Below are 23,614 nucleotides of genomic sequence, written 5' to 3'. Positions count from 1 at the left end.
CATACATATACATTATATCTATATCTATATATATAATTGTCTAAGGGTTTTTCCGTCTGTCTGTCTGTCTGTCTGTCTGTCCTGGAAATCCCGCGTCTCTGATTGGTCGAGGCCGCCAGGCTTCGACCAATCAGCAACGGGCACAGCGACGATGATGTCATAATGGTTGCCATGGCGACGATGATGTCATAAAGGTTGCCTCGACCAATCAGTGACGGGCACAGTCTGCCGCGAATTCTGGAATCATCATTGTCCATATACTACAGGGACATGCATATTCTAGAATACCCGATGCGTTAGAATCGGGCCACAATCTAGTATATATATAATTGTCTAAGGGTTTTTCCGTCTGTCTGTCTTTCTGTCTGTCTGTCTGTCCTGGAAATCTCGCCTCTCTGATTGGTCGAGGCCACAAGGCCTCGACCAATCAGCAACGGGCACAGCGACGATGATGTCATAAAGGACGTAGAAATCCCGCGTCTCTGATTGGTCGAGGCCACCAGGCCTCGACCAATCAGCAACGAGCACAGCGACGATGATGTCATAAAGGACGTAGACATCTCACGTTTCTGATTCAGCGACGGGCACAGTATCGACGTAGATGTCATAATGGTTGCCATGGCGACGATGATGTCATAAAGGTTGCCTCGACCAATCAGCGATGGGCACAGTCTGCCGCGAATTCTGGAATCATCATTGTCCATATACTACTGGGACATGCATATTCTAGAATACCCGATGCGTTAGAATCGGGCCACAATCTAGTTATGTATATATTGCTTCCTCCCCACTGGGGACATGCCTGAGCAACCTTCCTGTTTTGCAGTTTATGTTGTGTAAGGTTGCATACCAGTCCCTGCTGCACTCTGGTGCTCGCTTAGTCACGCCCCTCCAAGCTCTCCGCAGTCCGTGGCACAGTGGTTCCACAAACCACGTCCATGACAGATTCGCCCATCACTAGATACAAGACAAAAAGGATACTACATACTCAAAATGGATTATTTTCTCTTACAACATAAAGAGTTTTGATGATTAGAAAAATAAGTATTTCTGCTACGTGTTAAACTTCAGGACCCTTGTCCTTCTCCTTGTGAATGGTCTAATGACGAACTTTCCATGTGCCCAGCAAGGTGTCCAAGAAATTCTCCTTCAGTTGCTGCTCCTGCTGGAAAAACTGCATGGCAGAACTCGCATATCTGGGAGCTCAGTCCAACATCTGAGCTGACATTGACACATTGGCCAAAAGGACAGTCTTCTGACAGACAGCCTGGACTCCATGATGACTGCAAGAAACAGAACAAGACTGACATAAATATTGGAGATCTAAATGTAAATTTACATTTTCCTTCCTTGCATTTAAATGAAAATATGTTAAGAAGCAATATAATCGTTCCCTCAAATAACATCTACCTATCTAATCTACTGTGTCTATGTAAAAAAAAAAAAAAAAACAGACAGTATTCCAGCATATTTGGTTAAGAAAGTAGCATATTTTGTGGTTGCTGCTTCAGGAAGTCAGCGGCAGCAACAAAAGTGGGGCAATGCTGCTTGCCCCATTCTCTTAGAAGATGTTGGTGCCGGTGAGCCGAGGTCCCCTCTCCCATACATCTTCTGAGAGGACAGGACCCGCAGCATCTTCCCACGCCTCCTGCCGCCGACCTACTGAATCAGTGACCCTGGCTCCTGTGACCCAGCTCCACCGCTGCCACCCCCCAGATAAGATACCTTCAGATTATATGATGCACCACCGTTTTCCTCCCAAACATGGAGGGAAAAAAGTGCGTCTTTTAATCTAAAGTAATATGATAGCTTTTTCTATTAGCCCATCTGCTATCCAAGTTGATGAAGTATTATTACTATGTCTTTTTATTCCAAGCTCAGCATAATAGATATGAGACCAAATTAACAAGTCCAAAGGATTTTCCAGAACTTTTATGTTAATGACCTGTACTTAGGAATTTTCAAAACTGTAAGTGCAGTAGGGGTCTGACCCCCGGCACTTCCATTGGTCCTTACCTTGTATTGTGGCCCTGAATGGTACTGCAGATACTTGATGAGGGAGAAATAATGTACCTCAGACACAAATTACATAATGTATAGAGCTATGCCAATTAATCTGTGCTGCAGCTTCTCCACCAATTTTGTGGGGTCACAGCACACAGAAACTGGAACAGCTCAGTACATTGTGCAGTGGAGTATCTGTGGATAGGTCCTTAATATTTGTCATTGAGAAGACCGTGCGGGTCCAGTCAGCAGTGATACACCCAAAAGAAGGAGAAGACCTAAGAGGAGCCAATGAGAGGACTGAGCTGACAGCTTCAGTTTAGAAACTGGTATGGAGAGGGCCAAAGACAGGTGAGCATAACCTTTTTTAATCCTTTCCCGGGGGATTCAATTTGCATAAAATTTATTTGATGTGCATAGAATCTCACCTCCACTCATCACCCAAAGTTAGTAATTTTGTTCAAATCAAATTTCGATATTTAACTCCAGTCATCAGTTTTGGATACCACCGTAAAGACCTTTTGTAGACAGTGAGATACAATCCGTTACCACAAGAGAGGAAATAGAATCAAAGCATTAGATTATTCAATTTTTTGTGATGTAGTGATTAATGGAAGACAAGTTCAACTCAATTTTTTATAAAGCATACAGAATACTGGAGAAACTTTTGTCTTTTATCCTATAACGTACAGTAATGGATCTACAGTTTATAACGTAATCACCTCGCTCTTCTTTAATCCATTAAACAAACCTAAATCCCAAAATCGGTCATTTTCCTGTATACTGTGTGAATAGAGAATATGTAATGACTTATCCTCAGTCAGCAACACGTACCCACTCGTTTAAAGAGAATCACCAACACTAAGCTGCATTTTGACCCTTGAGTCACATATTGTAATAATCCTTTCACAGATGTTGATGCTTGTCCCATATGTTCATAGTAAACATTGTAAACATTTGGGCTTTATAAGATAAGACATATTCAAAGCAAATCAAGGATTATATAATGACCATATACAGTATCATCATATATCATAAATCCCTGTATACCAGGGAGGGCAATTAATTTTCCCGAGGTGCCACATGAGAGACCGTGACTGTTGTGGAGGGCCGAACCAATATGCTGAAATTACTTCTACTCAATATTAATGTTGATATATTATAATTATTATATTATTGATAATTATATTAATATTAATTATATCACTTAATATTGAGCAGTATAAGTATGCTGACATACCCATATATATAGTTTGAACCCGAGTACAGCCCCTTCTGTATATCATATGAGCCCCTCACATGCGGCATGAGTCCCACACAGCCTCCACCATATGCGGCATGAGCCCACACAGCCTCCCCCATATGCAGTATGAGCCCCAAACCTCCCTATATGAGGCGTGAGCCCCACACAGCCTCCCTATATAAACTGCATGAGCCCCACACAGCCTCCCTATGCACACTGCATGAGGCCCCCATAGCCTCCCCATATATTGCTTGAGGCCCCCCATAGCTTCCCCATGTGCAGCATGATGCCCCCATAGCCTCCCCGTGTGCAGCATATTGCCCCGTAGCCTCACCATATGCTGCATGACACCCCCATGTGAAGCATGTTGCCCCCATATGCATCACAATGTGCAGCATGTCGCCCCCATATGCAGCAGCATGTGACCCCTCCTGTGCAGCACCATGTGCACCATGTCACCCCCATATGCAGCACCATGTGCACCATGTCACCCCGATATGCAGAATGTCACCCCCATATGCAGCATCATGTGCAACATGTCACCCCATGAGCAGCATGTCACCCCCATATGCAGTACCATGTGCAGCATGTCACCTCCATTTGCAGCACCATATGCAGCATGTCACCCCCATAGCGTTCCCATGCTCACCCAAACATCCCATACACATGAAAAAAACCAAAACTACCACATACTCACCTCCGGCCCATTCCCCAGCATCCCGTTCCCCGGCCCTCTGCTTCTCTCTTCCTGCCTCCAGTGCGCTGACTCTCCGCAGTACACAGCTGACGTACGTGATGTCATCACGTCAACTGTTTCAAACGCTGATTGGTGGAGGAATTGGCCGGAGGCCCCTCCTCCACCAATGAAGACAGCGCAGATTGAGACAGCGAGCAGGCGGGCACGGTGCGGCCCATGGGCCTCTGGTTTCTAGCCCCACTGCTGTCTCGGTCTGCGGGCCAGACTGAGACAGTCAGAGGGCCCGATATGGCCGGCACTTTGCCCACATCTGCTGTATATTATTCTTGTACCAAAGCAAATTGTCTCTTCAGAGAGGAAGAGGACTAGAACTCTAGTGCCGCCTATCGGAAGTAGCAATCCTAGAAGTCAATATAGACCCTTTAACGAGCCTTGTCACATGACTAAGTATAAAAGCCAAAACCAGAATCTCAATTTGCAGACACTGCACAGGATAAATGTGATTCAAAATGTTATGTAAAATGTTCTTAATAAAAGCTTCAAGTCAAACCACAAAAAAAGCAAGCCTCCACTCAGGTCTGTCGCCTGTCAATGGAAATGTAGGGGGCTTATATTTTACTGGTAGGACAAAGGCTCTGGAAGAGTGCTATGGTTCCTCCCCAAAAAAGAAATCCAGAGAATTCTGCACTCCCAAATTCAAATCTCCCCCTTCTGAGCCCCACAGGGGGACTAAACCACATCTAGTGTCTACATGTATGGCATTTCTGTAGTGATCAGAGCCCGATTAATTTACAATGCATGTTCCCTGAAGCACGAGTTGGGCATAATGTACCGGCACTACAATGTATTGGGCACTATTGGTAGATTTGCAATTTTCACTCGGCAACATCCACTGCTCCATGTTTCTGGAAAACACCCATGGAGTCAAAATTGTCACTATATCTGTAGAAAAATTGCAAGAGGGGTATAATTTCCAAAATGGAGTCACTTGATAGAGGACATTGCTCTTCTGGCACTTAAGGGTTCTGAATATAGAGTCCACAAACTATTCTAGGATAACTTGTTCTCCAAGAGTCAAATAGGGCTCCATCCCTCCCTGCTGAGTCTCGCTGTGTGACTAAGCAGTACTGTGTAGACACATATGGGGTATTGCCACATTCAGCAGAAATTGTGTGACAAATTTTGGTGCCATTTTTACCCATTAGCCTATGTGAAAATGTAAAATTTGGAGCTAAAATAACATTTTTGTGGTAAAAATAATTTTTTCTTCATTGACCAATGGTACAAAATTATGTGACACACTCGTGGTGTCAATATAATCACTGCACCATTAGATGAATTCATTGAGAGGTGTAGTTTGTAAAATGGGATCACTTATGAGGGGGTTCTGCTGTACTGGCACCTCAGGGGCTCTTCCAATGGGTCATGGCACCCGCAAATCTTAACAGCCAAATTTGCACTACAATATGGCTCTGCTTCCCTTCTGAGCTTTCACCTGTTTCGGAAAAGTATTTCCCGATTACATATAGAATATTGGCGCACTTAGGTGGCTCTCACTCAAAATCTTTAGAGGGTCATCAGGCGGCCTTCACTCAAAATATTTATAGGGTTGTCATGAGGCCCTCACTCAAAATCAGCAAGGCCTGGATTGGCCCAGACTTCTTAACCCCACCATATGACAGAGGAACACAAAGCCAATTAAAACATAGGGCCATCAGGCGGCCTTGAGTCAAAATCTTTATAGGGTCATCATGCACTCACTCAAAATGAACAAGGCCTGGATTGGCCCACATTTCTCAACCCCCCCCGGATGACAGCAGCGGAACATAAATCCAATTCAAATATAGGGTCATCGTGGGGCCTTCACTCCAAATTTTTAGAGGGTCATTATAAGTTAGTATCTCTAAATTTTTAGAGGGTAATTTTAAGTCACTCTCTCCAAAATTTTAGCGGGTCATTATGAGTCACTCTCTCCAAATTTGTTTAATGTCATTATGCGTTACGCTCTCCAAATTTTTAAAGGGTAATTATTAGAGTTGAGCGAACATGATCGGCTCCCTCCTTAGTTGGCAAGCTATAGCACTTGCCGACTAGTTGCATAGGAAACCTGGCTTCCTGGAGCGCACCGGCTGATCAGCTGTCTGCCGCCGCAGCTGCATGTGCCGCGGCTGTGTGACAGGCCCAACACATGCTTGGAGAGCCCAACAAATAGGCTCAACTCTAGTAATTATGCCTTACTTTCACCCAATTTTGTGAGGGTCATTAAGTTTCACACTCTCTCAATTTTTCGAGGGTCATTATAGTCACTCTCCAAAATTTTAGAAGGTCATTATATGTCACTCTCTCCAAATTTTTAGAGGGTCGTTATGCAGCACTCATTCCAAATTTTTTGTCTTCCAGGGTACATTGGAGTCTCTCATTCTAATTTTAGGCAGCCCTTTTCTTATTGTGTAGGCTTTATGAGTCTAGGAGTCCTACTACCTAACAATTTTAACAGAATGTGTATGAGGCTCTCCTTTATGTCTAACACAGTGTGTAAGGGAGTCCATCTTCCTTCTAATATTTGGCAGTTCTTGCATTTTCAGCATAAGCTTTGCAAATTTCAAAATCACCCCTTCAGAAAAACCATGTCACACACACTCTATGCCAAGGTAAGGTAGTAAAATTTTAAAATTAAATTTATTGGTGACTACTGCTAGGTGTGGTTTTGCTTCCTCCTTTACTAGGTGATCTACTGTAGTCATAGTTGACGGGGAAATATGGTGAGAGATGGTCTGACTATCAAGGGGTGGAGGAGGCTTTTTTTCTCTCTTTTTAATTTTGCGCTATGTACAAGTCATTACACAGGAAATAATGTTTCCTAAAATTTTCTCCTGTAAAATGGATTTTATCTTTGGTTCTGTATGTTCTATTGTCAGTCCGTAAAAGTGGAGTAATACTCTGACAACATTGTTCCCAACAGCGACCTGGCAGTCAAATGCATCCAGGAGTCTTCTCCATGCTGTTCACATTCCATTTGAGTGCTGTTTCCATCCATTTCAGCGATCTTCCTGACCCCCCAGCCCTCCATTTAGGGTTTTCTGGAAAAATGCTTGAGTTTCCCATTGACTTCCCTTATTCTTGTTACTTTAGTCGACTGTTCGAGCGTCCGACCTGCTCTAGTCGAGTACCAAGCACGCAATCATTTTAGTGCTCGATCATTACTAGTTTTTACACAATGAAAACTATTTTATATAAAAAATAATTGTTTTTGTAACGCTATATTCTGAGAGCTATAACTTTTTTATTTCTCTGCTGACTGAGCTGTATGGCAGTTTGTTTTATGCAGGACAAGGTGACATTTTCAGCTAAACCATTGTTATTTCCATTTAACTTTTTCACTGTTCACTGAAGGGTTTAATTGGTGTGATAGTTTTATAGGTTGGGTCGTTTTGAAGGTGGCTATACCAAATAAGTGTACTTTTTAATTTTTTTACATCAGGAAGCAACATCGACACAAAACTCACATTGGGGAATGTGGCCGCAGTCCAGACAGGACAGACACAATGGGTGAATACTAGTGATGAGCGACTATGCTCGTTACTCGAGTTTCTCGGAGGTCTTTGAGTATTTCAGCGTGTTCAGAGATTTCGTTTATGTCGATGCAGCTGCATGATTTGTGGCTGCTAGACAGCTTGAATATATGTGGGGATTGCCTAACAAACAAGAGACCATCCGAGCATGCTCGGAGAAACTCGAGTAACGAGCATACTTGCTCATTACTAATGAATACCTTTTTAATTTACTGCTTTTGTAATATATGTTATCTAACAATCATTGATAGACATTAGCCTACGGTCCCATTAGATGGACACAGTATACATGTTATCCTTAGGCAACATAGTGCATCAATTTAGTTTAGGGGCAATTTTATTGATATGTCTTTCATTATCATATGAACTTATAACGCTAGAAGAATTCTCATCTGGTTCATTTGCAACTTACGTCCTGACCTATTCTCCGGCCTTTTTACCTAGGGATCAAATCACTGATTCTCATATGTACCTTTAATATTCATATACTATTATTAATTTACTTTGATTGTAATTTTGTGTAAAAATAAAATTTTGTAATAATTTTTAGCACATTTGACTCTGGTTCTCCTTGCAAATCTTGTGTACTTATTGGTATAATATTTTGAAAGATAAATTCTTCTTTATTTGGTTATTTTTCTTAAATATTGTTACTTTTTTTTTTTTTACTTAGTCTCTCTATGGGACTTCAGCTTATTTTTACTCTGATGCATTGCAGTATATTACAGTGGCATGTAAAAGTTTGGACATTCTTGGTCAAAATTACTGTTATTGTAAAAATTATGCAAGTTGAAGATGAAATTATCTTTAAAAGGCCTAAAGTTAAAGAATATAAAAAACCAACTTACTGTCACATCCAAACATAAATCAGATCTGAACAGGGGCTTACCTTGAGTCGCCAACTCATATACAATGAAACAGATAAGGCATCACTCTGTAGTGCTATAGCATGCAAATATAAAATATGAAAATTGAATTGCATTACTGAACTAGAAATATGAAAAATTGAGAATGCTTAGCGCATAAATTGGCCAATTCATGTGTACCTGGCAGCCACGTTAAGGCAATTTTTCGTTGCCAGGACCTAATGCCAATCCTATTTTAGACAGTCTACATATCTCTGGGAACCTAATATCCTAATGTGAATCCTCTCTTGGACTGAAGTCTATATCTCTGTGGAGGGGTAGAATCCTGCTGAAATTAACCCCTTAAGCCCCAAGGGTGGTTTGCACGTTAATGACCGGGCCAATTTTTACAATTCTGACCACTGTCCCTTTATGAAGTAATAACTCTGGAACGCTTCAACCGATCCCGGTGATTTTGACAATGTTTTCTTGTGACATATTGGGCTTCATGACAGTGGTAACATTTCTTCAATATTACCTGCATTTATTTGTGAAAAAAACGGAAATTTGGCGAAATTTTTTTCGCAATTTTCCAACTTTGAATTTTTATGCCCTTAAATCACAGAGATATTTCACACAAAATGCTTAATAAGTAACATTTCCCATATGTCCACTTTACATCAGCACAATTTTGGAAACAAATTTTTTTTAGGGAGTTATAAGGGTTAAAAGTTGACCAGCAATTTCTCATTTTTACAAAACCTTTTTGTTTTAGGGACCACATCACATTTGAAGTCATTTTGAGGGGTCTATCTGATAGAAAATAACCAAGTGTGACACTATTCTAAAAACTGCACCCCCCCCAAGGTGCAGAAAACCACATTCAAGAAGTTTATTAACCCTTCAGGTGTTTCACAGGAATATTTGGAATGTTTAAAAAAAATTAACATTTAACTTTTTTTCACAAAACATTTAATTCAGCTCCAATTTGTTTTATTTTACCAAGGGTAACAGGAGAAATTGGACCCCAAAAGTTGTTGTGCAATTTGTCCTGAGTACGCTGATACCCCATATGTGGGGGGTAAACCACTGTTTGGGCGCATGGCAGAGCTCGGAAGGGAAGGAGCGCCGTTTGACTTTTCAATGCAAAATTGACAGGAATTGAGATGGGACACCATGTTGCGTTTGGAGAGCCACTGATGTGCCTAAACATTGAAACCCCCCACAAGTGACACCATTTTGGAAAGTAGACCCCCTAAGGAACTTATTTAGATGTGTGGTGAGCACTTTGACCCACCAAGTGCTTCACAGAAGTTTATAATGCAGAGCCGTAAAAATAAAAAATCATATTTTTTCACAAAAATGATCTTTTCGTCCCCAATTTTTAATTTTCCCAAGGGTAAGAGAAGAAATTGGACCCCAAAAGTTGTTGTGCAATTTGTCCTGAGTATGCTCATACCCCATATGTGGGGTAAATGTTGTGAATTCTGTTGTCGGGCTCCTCCTGTGGTCATGAATGGTACTTCGGCTGGTTCTGTCCATGGACTTCCCCTGGTGGGTGTTTCTGAGTTTCCTTCCACAGGTGACGAGGTTAATTCGTTAGCTGGCTGCTCTATTTAGCTCCACTTGGATCTTTGCTCCATGCCACCTGTCAATGTTCCAGTATTGGTCTAGTTCACTCCTGGATCGTTCTTGTGACCTGTCTTCCCAGCAGAAGTTTAGTTCCTGCTTGTTTTTCTTTGGTTTGCTATTTTTCTGTCCAGCTTGCTATTTTTATTGTTGTCTTGCTTGCTGTAAGCTCTGGGACGCAGAGGGAGCGCCTCTGCACCGTGGGTCGGTGCGGAGGGTCTTTTTGCGCCCTCTGCGTGGTCTTTTTGTAGGTTTTTGTGCTGACCGCAAAGCAACCTTTCCTATCCTCAGTCTGTTCAGTTAGTCGGGCCTCACTTTGCTAAATCTATTTAATCTCTGTGTTTGTATTTTCATCTTTACTCACAGTCATTATATGTGGGGGGCTGCCTTTTCCTTTGGGGAATTTCTCTGAGGCAAGGTAGGCTTTATTTTTCTATCTTCAGGGCTAGCTAGTTCCTTAGGCTGTGCCGAGTTGCATAGGGAGCGTTAGGAGCAATCCACGGCTATTTCTAGTGTGCATGATAGGATTAGGGATTGCGGTCAGCAGAGTTCCCACGTCCCAGAGCTCAGGTCATTCCGTGTGCTCTTAACCACCAGGTCCATTATTATCCTGACCACCAGGTCATAACAGGTAAACCACTGTTTGGGCGCATGGCAGAGCTCGGAAGGTAAGGAGCGCCATTTGACTTTTCAATGCAAAATTGACAGGAATTGAGATGGGACGCCATGTTGCGTTTGGAGAGCCATTGATGTGCCTAAACATTGAAACCCCCACCAAATGACACCAATTTGGAAAGTAGACCCCTAAGGAACTTATCTAGATGTGTGCTGAGCATTTTGACCCACCAAGTGCTTCACAGAAGTTTATAATGTAGAGTGTTGTGAATTCCGCTTTTGGCCTCCCTCCGGTGGTTGTAAGTAGCATTTTTGCGAGTTCTGCTCTTGGGCTCCCTCCTGTGGTTTTGAATGGTATGGCTGCTTCTTGGATTTAGCTTCAGCAGCTGTTTTCACTGATCGTCTTTCTGGCTCGGCTATATTAGTCTGGCCTTATCCCTCATTCAATGCCAGTTGTCTATTGTTCCTGCCTGGAGTCATTGCTCTTAGGATTTTCCTGACACTCTGACCAGTTCAGCAAAAGCTAAGTCCTTGCTTGTCCTTTTGCAGTTCACTTGTTGTGGACTTTGTTGTTCAGCACTTTCTATGTTTTGTTCATTTGTCCAGCTTATCAGTATGGATCTATTCAGCTAGGCTGGAAGCTCTGGGCAGCAGAGTTTGCCCTCTACACCTTTAGTCAGGTGTGGAGATTTTTGCATTCCTCTGCGGTGGACTTTTTCTAGTTTTTATTACTGACTGCACAGCGTTCTGTCCTGTACTATTTCTATCTAGCTAGAAGTGGCCTCCTGTGCTTAATCTTGTTTCATACTACGTATGTCATTTCCTTCTCCTCTCACAGTCATTACTTGTGGGGGCTAATCTATCCTTTGGGGATTTTCTCTGAGGCAAGATAGTTTTCCTGCTTCTATCTTTAGGGGTAGTTAGCTCTTAGACTGTGACGAGATGCCTAGGCAGAGTTAGGAGCATTCCACGGCTACTTCTAGTGTTGTGTCGAGCTTAGGGACTGCGGTCAGTATAGTTACCACCTGCTCAGAGCTAGTCGCATGTCGCTCCTTAATCACCAGACCATAACAGTAGAGCCGTAAATATAAAAAATATGAACAAAAATGAAATTTTTGCCCACAATTTTTTATTTTCCCAAGGGTACCAGAAGAAATTGTACCCCAAAAGTTGTTCTGCAATTTGTCCTGAGTATGCTGATACCCCATATGTGGGGGTAAACCACTGTTTGGGCGCATGGCAGAGCTCGGAAGGGAAGGAGCGCCGCTGGACTTTTCAATGCAAAATTGACTTGAATTGAGATGGGACACCATGTTGCAGAGCCCCTGATGTACCTAGACAGTAGAAACCCCAACAAGTGACCCCATATTGGAAGCTAGACCCCCCAAGGGACTTATTTAGATGTGTTGTGAGAAGTTTGTACCCCCAAGTGTTTCACTACAGTTTATAACACAGAGCCTTGAAAATAAAAAAATCTTTTTTTCCCCACAAAAATGTTTGTTTAGCCCCCCAAATTTTTATTTTCCCAAGGGTAAAAAGAGAAATTGGACCCCATAAGTTGTTGTCCAATTCGTCCTGAGTACGCTGATACCCCATATATTGGGTTAAACCCCTGTTTGGGTGCATGGGAGAGCTCGGAAGGGAAAGTGCACTGTTTTACTTTTTCAACGCAGAATTGGCTGGAATTGAGATCGTTTCTATTGCTAACATTTTTGGGCACGTGACATTTTTTGATCGCTTTTTATTCCGATTTTTGTGAGGCAGAATGACCAAAAACCAGCTATTCATTAATTTCTTTTGTGGAGTGCGTTTATACCGTTCCACGTTCGGTAAAACTGATAAAGCAGTTTTGTTCTTCGGGTCAGTACGATTACAGCGATACCTTATTTATATCATTTTTTAATGTTTTGGCACTTTTATACAATAAAAACTATTTTATAGAAAAAAATAATTATTTTTGCACCGCTTTATTCTGAGGACTATAACTTTTTTATTTTTTCCCTGATGATGCACTGTATGGTGGCTCTTTTTTTGCGGGAGAAGATGACGTTTTCAGCGGTACCATGGTTATTAATATCCGTCTTTTTGATCTAGTGTTATTTCACTTTTTATTCGGCGGTATGATAATAAAGTGTTCTTTACTCGGACTCCCATGACAGCACGACGAGAAAGGGGATCCGCCCATTAGGAACAGGAAACCTATGGATACAAAAGGGCGGTACCTCTCCCTTGCCTCAGTTGGTTTCCTGTTCCTGAGGGGACGGGCGCCTACAGACAGAAGGCCCAGGCCGGCCGGCCGATTACGGTAGCGGGGGGGTCTCCTACCTCGGCCGGTGCGGAGATCCCTGGAGACGCCACGGTGGTCCTTGCTGGACTTCACGGCAGTGGCGTTCGCAGCAGGGAGCGGAGTCCGGAGGATTTCCTGCATCCATCAGCGTCGGCGCAGGTAAGTATTCTCATTGGTGGTGCAGCGGTGCGGCATGGCTGCGGGTGCCGGGCTCGGATGTGTGGGGAGCTCCGGAGCGCTGCCGATCCGCCCCCGGCGTCCTGCACCGCTCTCAGCATGTGCTGGAGCGTTTCCGGGTGCGGTGATGTGGGGGGGCGGAGTTTGGTAGCCGCTTCCGGGTCACCGGACGTCTGCGCATGCGCAGGCGATCCAAGATGGCGGCGCCCATCGCATCTGAACGCCGGTTCGTCCAACAGCCCTCTGCCCTCCTTGCTGTGTCCAGAACCAATAGGGATAGCGCTGGCCTATCTGCTGACCGGATCCAAAGGGGATATAAGCAGGTTACAAGGGCAGAACCCTGCTTTTGGTCGTAATCCGTCATGGAGAGTGGTGGTGAGCAGCAGCAGCAGCAGCAGCTGTCAGATGAGATGCGTCTGAAGCCCAAAAAGGATAGAGGCGACCAACCCAGTCGAAAAAGCTCATCCGAACAGGGATCCAGAGCTTCGACTAGGAAAGAACCCCCTCGGATTCCGGTACTTGACTTGGGCGCACGGGTAAGTGACCTACGTGAAAGTTCACTCTGTGACGCGGGCCCCTTATACTTTATCTTTCCAGGGGAAGAAAAGTACGGAAAAATCCAAGCATAAGGAGTGTGCCCTCTGTGGAGTCCCCTTACCCGACTCTTGTACTAAAAAGTTATGTGCCCCCTGTATACAACAGACGGTGAGGTCTACAGGAGTGGTTGGGTGGAAGTGACCTTAGGTCAGATAGTGGTTATCACCTATATTGTCCTCCCCCAGGTAGCAGAAGAGTCCGTGAGTACGGCAAATTTAAAAGAAATGATCCGGCTAGAAGTAAGGGAGTCATTACGATCCCTATCCCAAGTGGAAGGCCCGAAGCATAGGACCCCTCTGGACTCTAATTCGTCAGAAGAGGAAAGAGAAGAAAGTATCTATCTCTCTAGTCCTTTCTCCTCTTCATCAGATGAGGAGTCTGGACGATTTTGTCTACCCTTGGATAAGATTGACAAGGTAGTCAAATCAGTTAGAGGCACGATGGGTATAGAGGAACCCAAATCACAGCCCTCAAAACAGGAGTTAATGTTTAGTGGCTTAGATCGTAAGAAACATAGATCTTTTCCGGTAAATGAGAAGATCCAAGAATTGATACTCCGAGAATGGAAGAAACCGGAAAAAAAGGGGGCCTTACCGCCGGCTTTAAAGCGCAGGTATCCCTTTGATGATCCGGTGGTGGAGACATGGGATAAAGCTCCGAGTTTGGACGCGGCAGTAGCAAAGGCGTCAAAGAAAGCCTCATTACCCTTTGAGGATATGGGGTCCCTCAAAGATCCCCTAGACAGAAAGGCGGATATCTTTCTAAAAGGTACCTGGGAGATGGCGGCTGGATCCCTCAGACCAGCAGTGGCCGCAACGTGCACAGCCAGGTCATTAATGGTCTGGCTTGATCAATTAGAGTCTCAGCTGAAGGATGGGGCATCCAGAGATTCTATTCTGAAAATGCTTCCGACAATTCAAAATGCTGCAGCCTTCTTATCGGATGCTTTTGTGGACTCTGTCAGGATGGCGGCCAGAGCGGCAGGTCTATCTAACGCGGCTCGCAGGGCCCTATGGTTAAAGTGCTGGTCAGGTGACATCCAGTCCAGAACTAAGCTCTGCGCCATTCCGTGCGAAGGACAGTATCTCTTTGGTCCAACGCTGGATGAGTTGCTGGAAAAGGCAGGCGATGATAAAAAGAAGTTTCCAAGCCTGTACTCGGCATCCTACCGCCGACCCTTCAGTCGAAGAAGATTTGGTCGTGGGAAGAAACGCGGGTCCTCTCCCACTAGAGAGAGTTTCAGATGGGAAGACAGACGCGGTAGAGGTACGGGATATATGTTTCGCCGTTCCTCAAAGGATCAGAAAAAACCAGACCAATGACTAGCAATCCCTGTGGGGGGTAGACTGTCAGCATTCTCCTCAGCATGGCTTGACATAACGAACAGTAGATGGGTCAGAGGCATTGTTACTAAAGGTCTAAAGCTAGACTTCAATCATTGGCCTCGGGATAAATTCAAATTAACCCCTTATCGTTCCTCCCCCCTGGAGCAAGCAGCCCTAGAGGCTGAAGTCATGAACTTATGCGCCAAGAATGTATTGGTGGAAATTCCAGATTCAGAAAAAGGAAGGGGATTTTATTCTCCTCTTTTTCTGATCAAGAAGCCGGATGGCTCATTTAGAACGATCATTAATCTAAAGTGTCTTAATGAGTTCCTGGTTAATGAATCCTTCAAAATGGAAACGATTAATTCAGCAATAAAGATATTGTTTAATCACTGTTTCATGGTAGTTGTAGATCTTAAAGATGCATACTATCATGTTCCAATACATGAAGATTTCCAGAAGTTCCTGAGAGTAGCGGTGTCAATGGAGGGTAGCATTCGCCATTTCCAGTTCAGAGCTCTCCCCTTTGGCTTATCAGCAGCTCCTAGGGTGTACACAAAACTAGTGGCCGAGGTCATGGCGCACTTACGAGAGTCCGACATCCTGATCATTCCCTACTTGGATGACTTCCTTATAGTAGGGAGCTCAGCAGACCATTGCCTGTCCCAGCTAGAAACAGCCACATCCAGACTGGAGCGTCTGGGGTGGATCATAAATTATGAGAAATCTCGTTTACAGCCTCAAAAAATACAAAGATTCTTAGGACTGTCATTAAACTCAGAATCCCAACAGTGTTGTCTTCCACCCGACAAATCATTACATATCCAGCAACAGGTGTCTAAGGCAATTGACAAACCATCCATGACCCTTAGACAGGCTATGTCACTATTGGGTTCCTTAACCTCTTGCATTCCCGCTGTCCGTTGGGCCCAATTCCACACCAGACCATTACAATCTGAGGTGCTGGTTAATGACAAAATCTTACAGGGGTCCCTGCAGAGTCAGGTTACTTTAGGTCCAAAAGCACTCACATCTCTTAAGTGGTGGCTAGTCAGTGAAAATTTATCGGCGGGGGTTCCCTGGGTGTCTCAGGTAACACGTGTGGTAACAACTGATGCTAGCCCTGCGGGTTGGGGAGCACACATGGATGACATGATGGTTCAGGGTCTATGGCCCCCTCCCCTAATATCAGCCTCCTCCAACCAGAAAGAGTTAATGGCAGTAGAGCTTTCAGTGAAAAAATTCCTCTCATATCTGCAGGGTCATCATGTCAAGATCCTATCGGACAACCGGGTGACGGTCGCGTACATAAATCATCAGGGTGGAACTCATTCCGAGTCACTGATGAGAGTGGCGGATCGTCTGTTCCAGACAGCAGAGAATCACTTTTTATCCCTATCCGCTCTACACATAAGAGGAAAGGAAAATGTCAAAGTGGACTTTCTAAGCCGCAACACCTTGAAGCAAGGGGAGTGGTCCCTAAACAATCGTGTGTTCGATCAGATTGTCCACAAATGGGGACATCCAGATGTAGATCTATTTGCTACCAGGGACAACCGGAAGACAACAAAATTCTGTTCCCTAAATCCCAGGGAGAATCCTCTAGCCGTAGACGCTTTTCTGATCAATTGGGATTTTCAGCTGGCATATGCATTTCCTCCACTAGGCCTATTACCCTTAGTAGTCAGGAAGATAAGAGAAGATCGAGCCAGGGTTATATTGATTGCCCCATTCTGGCCCAGAAGGGCCTGGTTCACTTGGCTCAGGATCATGTCAGTGGAGGATCCCTGGGTGCTTCCGGAGATTCCGGATTTGCTCTACCAGGGTCCGATCAGTCATCCGCAAGTAAAGAACCTTCATTTAACGGCATGGATTTTGAAAGGGCGTTACTGAAAAACAAAGGGTTCTCCCCGAGTTTGATTGAAACCCTTATGAAAAGTTGGAAACAAATAACCACAACGATCTACGCCAGGACCTGGCGAAAGTTTCTGGCCTCTTCTGATTTCAATTTAGAAGAAGGAATACCTGTAAAACAAATTTTAGAATTCCTGCAAAAAGGCTTAGAGCTAGGTCTATCCACTAGTACTCTAAAGGTACAGGTCTCGGCCCTAGGGGCTCTATTCTCCTGTAACATCGCCAATAATTACTGGATCTCAAGGTTCGTTAAGGCATCCAGTAGATCTAGACCCATTCAGAAAGATAGATCTATGCCTTGGGATCTCAACTTAGACCTATCAGCATTGACTAAAGAGCCATTTGAACCTTTACAATCAGCTTCAATTAAGGCCCTATCCCTTAAGACAGCTTTTCTGGTAGCAATTACATCTGCCCGTAGAATAGGATAATATACAAGCTCTCTCCAGGGTATCCCCTTATACAGAGTTTCTACCAGACAGAGTAATCCTCTGACCGGACCCAGCCTATTTACCAAAAGTATCATCACGGTTTCACAGATCACAAGAGATAATTTTACCATCCTTCCTCCCTAATCCTGCTAACCCTAAGGAAGAACTACTCCATACATTAGACGTTAGGAGATGCCTGCTAGAATACATCTCTGTTACCGACACATGGAAGAAAGATGATGCATTATTTTTATCTTTCCAAAATCCTAGAAAGGGACTCAGGGTATCAAAATACACACTAGCAAAGTGGATTAGGGAGGCTATCTCTTTGGCTTATACTGCAGGTGGGGGTCCGGCTCCGCAGAATCTGAGGGCGCATTCCACCAGGGCCATGGCTACATCCTGGGCGGAAAAATCTGGAGTATCAATCGACCAGATATGTAAGGCGGCCACATGGTCATCTCCGTCCACCTTCTTTAAGCACTATAGGTTGGATTTGGGGGCTTCCTCTGATCTCACATTCGGGTTAAGGGTGCTACAAGCCATAGTCCCTCCCTAAGGTACCTTACATCTCTGTAATTCTCTCGTCGTGCTGTCATGGGAGTCCGAGTAAAGCATTAAGCTACTTACTGGTAGCGGCATTTCTCGGAGGCCCATGACAGCACCCTTAGTTCCCTCCCTATTCACGTGGGGGTTGCACTTCCTATAGATGTATATATCTCACACATGATACCAGTTCCAAATATATAGCTGGAGATTTGTATATAATCTGTATATAATTTGTATATAGTGTATATTTTTTGTGCCACTAACCGCGGTAGTCCTCTCAAGACTCTGAAATACAACTGAGGCAAGGGAGAGGTACCGCCCTTTTGTATCTGTAGGTTTCCTGTTCCTAATGGGCGGATCCCCTCTCTCGTCGTGCTGTCATGGGCCTCCGAGAAATGCCGCTACCAGTAAGTAGCTTAATGCTTTTTTGCCTCGTTTTTTTTACGGTGTTCACTGAAGGGGTTAACTAGTGGGACAGTTTTATAGGTAGGGTCGTTACGGACGCGGCGATACTAAATATGTGCACTTTTATTGTTTTTTATTTACAGTTAAGTCCATATATATTTGGACAGAGACAACATTTTTCTAATTTTGGTTATAGACATTACCACAATGAATTTTAAACAAAACAATTCAGATGCAGTTGAAGTTCAGACTTTCAGCTTTCATTTGAGGGTATCCACATTCAAATTGGATGAAGGGTTTAGGAGTTTCAGCTCCTTAACATGTGCCACCCTGTTTTTAAAGGGACCAAAAGTAATTGGACAGATTCAATAATTTTAAATAAAATGCTCATTTTCAGTACTTGGTTGAAAACCCTTTGTTGGAAATGACTGCCTGAAGTCTTGAACTCATGGACATCACCAGACACTGTGTTTCCTCCTTTTTCGATGCTCTGCCAGGCCTTCACTGCGGTGGTTTTCAGTTGCTGTTTGTTTGTGGGCCTTTCTGTCTGTAGTTTAGTCTTTAACAAGTGAAATGCATGCTCAATTGGGTTGAGATCAGGTGACTGAATTGGCCATTCAAGAATATTCCACTTCTTTGCTTTAACCCCTTAGTGACAGAGCCAATTTGGTACTTAATGACCAGGCCAATTTTTGCAATTCTGACCACTGTCACTTTATGAGGTTATAACTCTGGAACGCTTCAACGGATCCCGCTGATTCTGAGATTGTTTTTTCGTGACATATTGTACTTCATGTTAGTGGTAACATTTCTTCGATATTTCTTGCGATTATTTATGAAAAAAACGGAAATATGGCGAAAATTTTTAAAATTTTGCAATTTTCAAACTTTGTATTTTTATGCCCTTAAATCAGAGAGATATGTCATGAAAAATAGTTAATAAATAACATTTCCCACATGTCTACTTTACATCAGCACAATTTTGGAAACAAAATTTTTTTTTGTTAGGGAGTTATAAGGGTTAAAAGTTGACCAGCAATTTCTCATTTTTACAACACCATTTTTTTTTACGGACCACATCACATTTGAAGTCATTTTGAGGGGTCTATATGATAGAAAATAATGAAGTGTGACACCATTCTAAAAACTACACCCTTCAAGGTTCTCAAAACCACATTCAAGAAGTTTATTAACCCTTTACGTGCTTCACAGGAACTGAAACAATGTGGAAGGAAAAAATGAACATTTAACTTTTTTTTGCAAACATCTTAATTCAGAACCATTTTTTTTATTTTCACAAGTGTAAAAACAGAAATGTAACCATAAATGTTGTTATGCAATTTCTCCTGAATACGCCAATACCCCATATGTGGGGGTAAACCACTGTTAGGGCGCACCGCAGAACTTAGAAGTGAAGGAGCGCCGTTTGACTTTTTCAATGCAGAATTGGCTGGAATTGAGATCGGACGCCATGTCACGTTTAGAGAGCCCCTGATGTGCCTAAACAGTGGAAACTCCCCACAAGTGACACCATTTTGGAAACTAGACCCCTTAAGGAACTTATCTAGATGTGTGGTGAGCACTTTGAACCCCCAAGTGCTTCACAGAAGTTTATAACGTAGAGCCGTGAAAATAAAAAATCGCTTTTGTTTACACAAAAATGATCTTTTCGCCCACAAATTCTTATTTTCACAAGGGTAACAGGAGAAATTAGACCACAAAAGTTGTTGTGCGATTTCTCCTGAATACGTCGATACCCCATATGTGAGGGTAAACCACTGTTTGGGCGCACCGCAGAGCTTGGAAGTGAAGGAGCGCCGTTTTACTTTTTCAATGTTGAATTGGCTGGAATTGAGATTGGACGCCATGTCGCGTTTGGAGAGCCCCTGATGTGCCTAAACAGTGGAAACCCCCCACAAGTGACACCATTTTGGAAACTAGACCCCTTAAGGAACTTATCTAGATGTGTGGCGAGCACTTTGATCCCCCATGTGCTTCACAGAAGTTTATAATGTAGAGCCGTGAAAAAAAAAAATCGCATTTTTTCTACAAAAATGATCTTTTTGCCCACAAATTTTTATTTTCACAAGGGTAACAGGAGAAATTAGACCACAAAAGTTGTTGTGCAATTTCTCCTGAGTACGTCGATACCCAATATGTGGGGGTAAACAACTGTTAGGGCGCACGGCAGAGCTCAGAAGGGAGGGAGTGCCGTTTTACTTTTTCAATGTAGAATTGGCTGGAATTGAGATTGGACGCCATGTCGCGTTTGGAGAGCCCCTGATGTGCCTAAACAGTGGAAACCTCCCACAAGTGACACCATTTTGGAAACTAGACCCCTTAAGGAACTTATCTAGATGTGTGGCGACCACTTTGAACCCCCATGTGCTTCACAGAAGTTTATAACGTAGAGCCGTGAAAAAAAAAATTGCATTTTTTCTACAAAAATGATCTTTTTGCCCACAAATTTTTATTTTCACAAGGGTAACAGGAGAAATTAGACCACTAAAGTTGTTGTGCAATTTCTCCTGAGTACGTCGATACCCAATATGTGGGGGTAAACCACTGTTTGGGCGCACCGCAGAGCTTGGAAGAGAAAGAGTGCCGTTTTACTTTTTCAATGTAGAATTGGCTGGAATTGAGATCGGACGCCATGTCGCGTTTGGAGAGCCCCTGATGTGCCTAAACAGTAGAAATCCCCCACAAGTGACCCCATTTTGGAAACTAGACCCCCCATGGAACTTATCTAGATGTGTGGTGAGAACCTTGAATGCCCAAGTGCTTCACAGAAGTTTATAATGCAGAGCCGTGAAAATAAAAAATATTTTTTTTTTCCACAAAAAAGATTTTTTAGCCACCAAATTTTTATTTTCACAAGGGTAACAAGAGAAATTGGACCCCAAAAGTTGTTGTCCAATTTGTCCTGAGTATGCTGGTACCCCATATGTGGGGGTAAACCACTGTTTGGGCGCACGGCAGAGCTCGGAAGGAAGGAGCGCCGTTTTGGAATGCAGACTTTGATAGAATGGTCTGCGGGTATTATGTTGCGTTTGCAGAGCCCCTGATGTACCTAACCAGTAGAAACCCTCCACAAGTGACCCCATTTTGGAAACTAGACCCCCCAAGGAACTTATCTAGATGTGTGGTGAGAACTTTGAATGCCCAAGTGCTTCACAGAAGTTTAGAATGCAGAGTCGTGAAAATAAAAAATATTTTTTTTCCACAAAAAAGATATTGTAGCCCCCAAGTTTTTATTTTCACAAGGGTAACAGGAGAAATTGGACTGCAGTAGTTGTTGTCCAATTTATCCCGAGTACGCTGATACGCCATATGTGAGGGTAAACCACTGTTTGGGCGCACGGCAGAGCTCGGAAGGGAAGGAGCGCCTTTTTGGAATGCAGACTTTGATAGAATGGTCTGTGGGCATTATGTTGCGATTGCAGAGCCCCTGATGTACCTAAACTGTAGTAACCCCCCACAAGTGACCCCATTTTGGAAACTAGACCCCCCAAGGAACTTATCTAGATGTGTGGTGAGAACTTTGAATGCCCAAGTGCTTCACAGAAGTTTAGAATGCAGAGTCGTGAAAATAAAAAATATTTTTTTTTCACAAAAAAGATTTTGTAGCCCCCAAGTTTTTATTTTCACAAGGGTAACAAGAGAAATTGGACCCCAGAAGTTGTTGTCCAATTTATCCCGAGTACGCTGATGCCCCATATGTGGGGGTAACCCACTGTTTGGGCGCACGGCAGAGCTCAGAAGGGAGGGAGCACCATTTGACTTTTTGAGCGCAAAATTGGCTGTCGTGTTTGGAGACCCCCTGATGTACCTAAACAGTGGAAACCCCCCAATTCTAGCTCCAACCCTAACCCCAACACACCCCTAACCCTAATCCCAACCTCATCCATAATCCTAATCACTAACCCTAACCATAATCACAACCCTTACCCCAAAACAACCCTAATGTCAACCATAACCATAACCCTAATCAAAACCCTAAATCCAACACACCCCTAATCCTAATCTCAACCCTAACCTCAAACCTAACCCTAATCCCAATACACCCCTAATCACAACCCTAACCTTAACCCTAATCCCAAACCTAACTCTAATCCCAAGCGTAACCCTAATGCCAACCCTAACCCTAATACCAACCCTAATCCAAACCCTAACCCTAATCCCAGCTCTAACCCTAAGTTTAGCCCCAACCCTAGCCCTAACTTTAGCCCCAACCCTAACCCTAGCCCTAGGGCTACTTTCACAATTGCGTCGTTTGGCATTCCGTCGCAATCCGTCGTTTTAGACAAGAAACGGATCCTGCAAATGTGCTCGCAGGATGCGTTTTTTGCCCATAGACTTGTATTGCCGACGGATCGTGACGGATGGCCACACGTCGCGTCCGTCGTGCACTGGATCAGTTGTGTTTTGGCGGAGCGTCGGCACAAAAAAACGTTCAATGAAACGTTTTTTTGTACGTCGCATCCGCCATTTCTGACCGCGCATGCGTGGCCGTAACTCCGCCCCCTCCTCCCCAGGACATAGATTGGGCAGCAGATGTGTTGAAAAACTACAGCTGCTGCCCACGTTGTGCACAATTTTCACAACGTTCGTCGGTATGTCGGGCCGACGCATTGCGACGGCCCCGTACCGACGTAAGTGTGAAAGAAGCCTAACCCCAAGTTTAGCCCCAACCCTAACCCTAAATTTAGCCCCAACCCTAACCCTAAATTTAGCCCCAACCCTAGCCCTATCCCTAACCCTACCCCTAACCCTACCCCTAACCCTAACCCTACCCCTACCCCTAACCCTACCCCTAACCCTACCCCTAACCCTACCCCTAACCCTACCCCTACCCCTAACCCTACCCCTAACCCTACCCCTAACCCTAATTTTAGCCCCAACTGCTGTTCTCCTGCCGGCCGGCAGATGGAGACAGATGGCGGGCGCACTGGGCATGCGTCCGCCATGTTCTGCTGCCGGCGGCCAGGAGGAGCAGCAAGAGGATCCAGGGACCTAGGTGAGTATGCTAGGGTCCCCGAATCCCCCTATTTCTCTGTCCTCTGATGTGCGATCACATCAGAGGACAGAGAATTACACTTTACTTTTTTTTTTTTTTGCGGTCGCCGGTAAACAGTTAATTACCGGCGATCGCAAAACAGGGGTCTGTAATACCGACCCCGATCATGCTCTTTGGGGTCTCGGCTACCCCCGGCAGCTGAGACCCCAAAGATTCTCCCGGTGCCGGCCGGCGGGCGCACTGCGCATGCGCCCGCCATTTTGAAGATGGCGGCCCCCAACCGGGAGACACGAGGAGCATCGGGGGA

The 23,614-nt window shown here is 44.1% G+C and overlaps 1 protein-coding gene across 1 annotated transcript in view; it reads right to left on the bottom strand.

The window, feature by feature from the left end:
- Positions 1-305: 305 nt before the first annotated feature.
- LOC138670888 (TRAF family member-associated NF-kappa-B activator-like) overlaps positions 306-23,614 on the bottom strand; it is a 75,003-nt gene continuing 51,694 nt past the window's right edge. The window contains exon 4 of the mRNA XM_069758637.1: positions 306-1,283. Coding sequence (XP_069614738.1) covers positions 1,068-1,283 — 216 coding nt within the window. The 3' untranslated portion in view covers positions 306-1,067. The remainder of the gene's footprint in view (positions 1,284-23,614) is intronic.

This window comes from Ranitomeya imitator, chromosome 3, assembly GCF_032444005.1.
Source record: "Ranitomeya imitator isolate aRanImi1 chromosome 3, aRanImi1.pri, whole genome shotgun sequence".
NCBI classification, from domain to species: domain Eukaryota; kingdom Metazoa; phylum Chordata; class Amphibia; order Anura; family Dendrobatidae; genus Ranitomeya; species Ranitomeya imitator.
The sequence above is the reverse complement of the archived record's forward strand: the minus strand, read 5'-3'. Positions and strand labels throughout refer to the sequence as shown.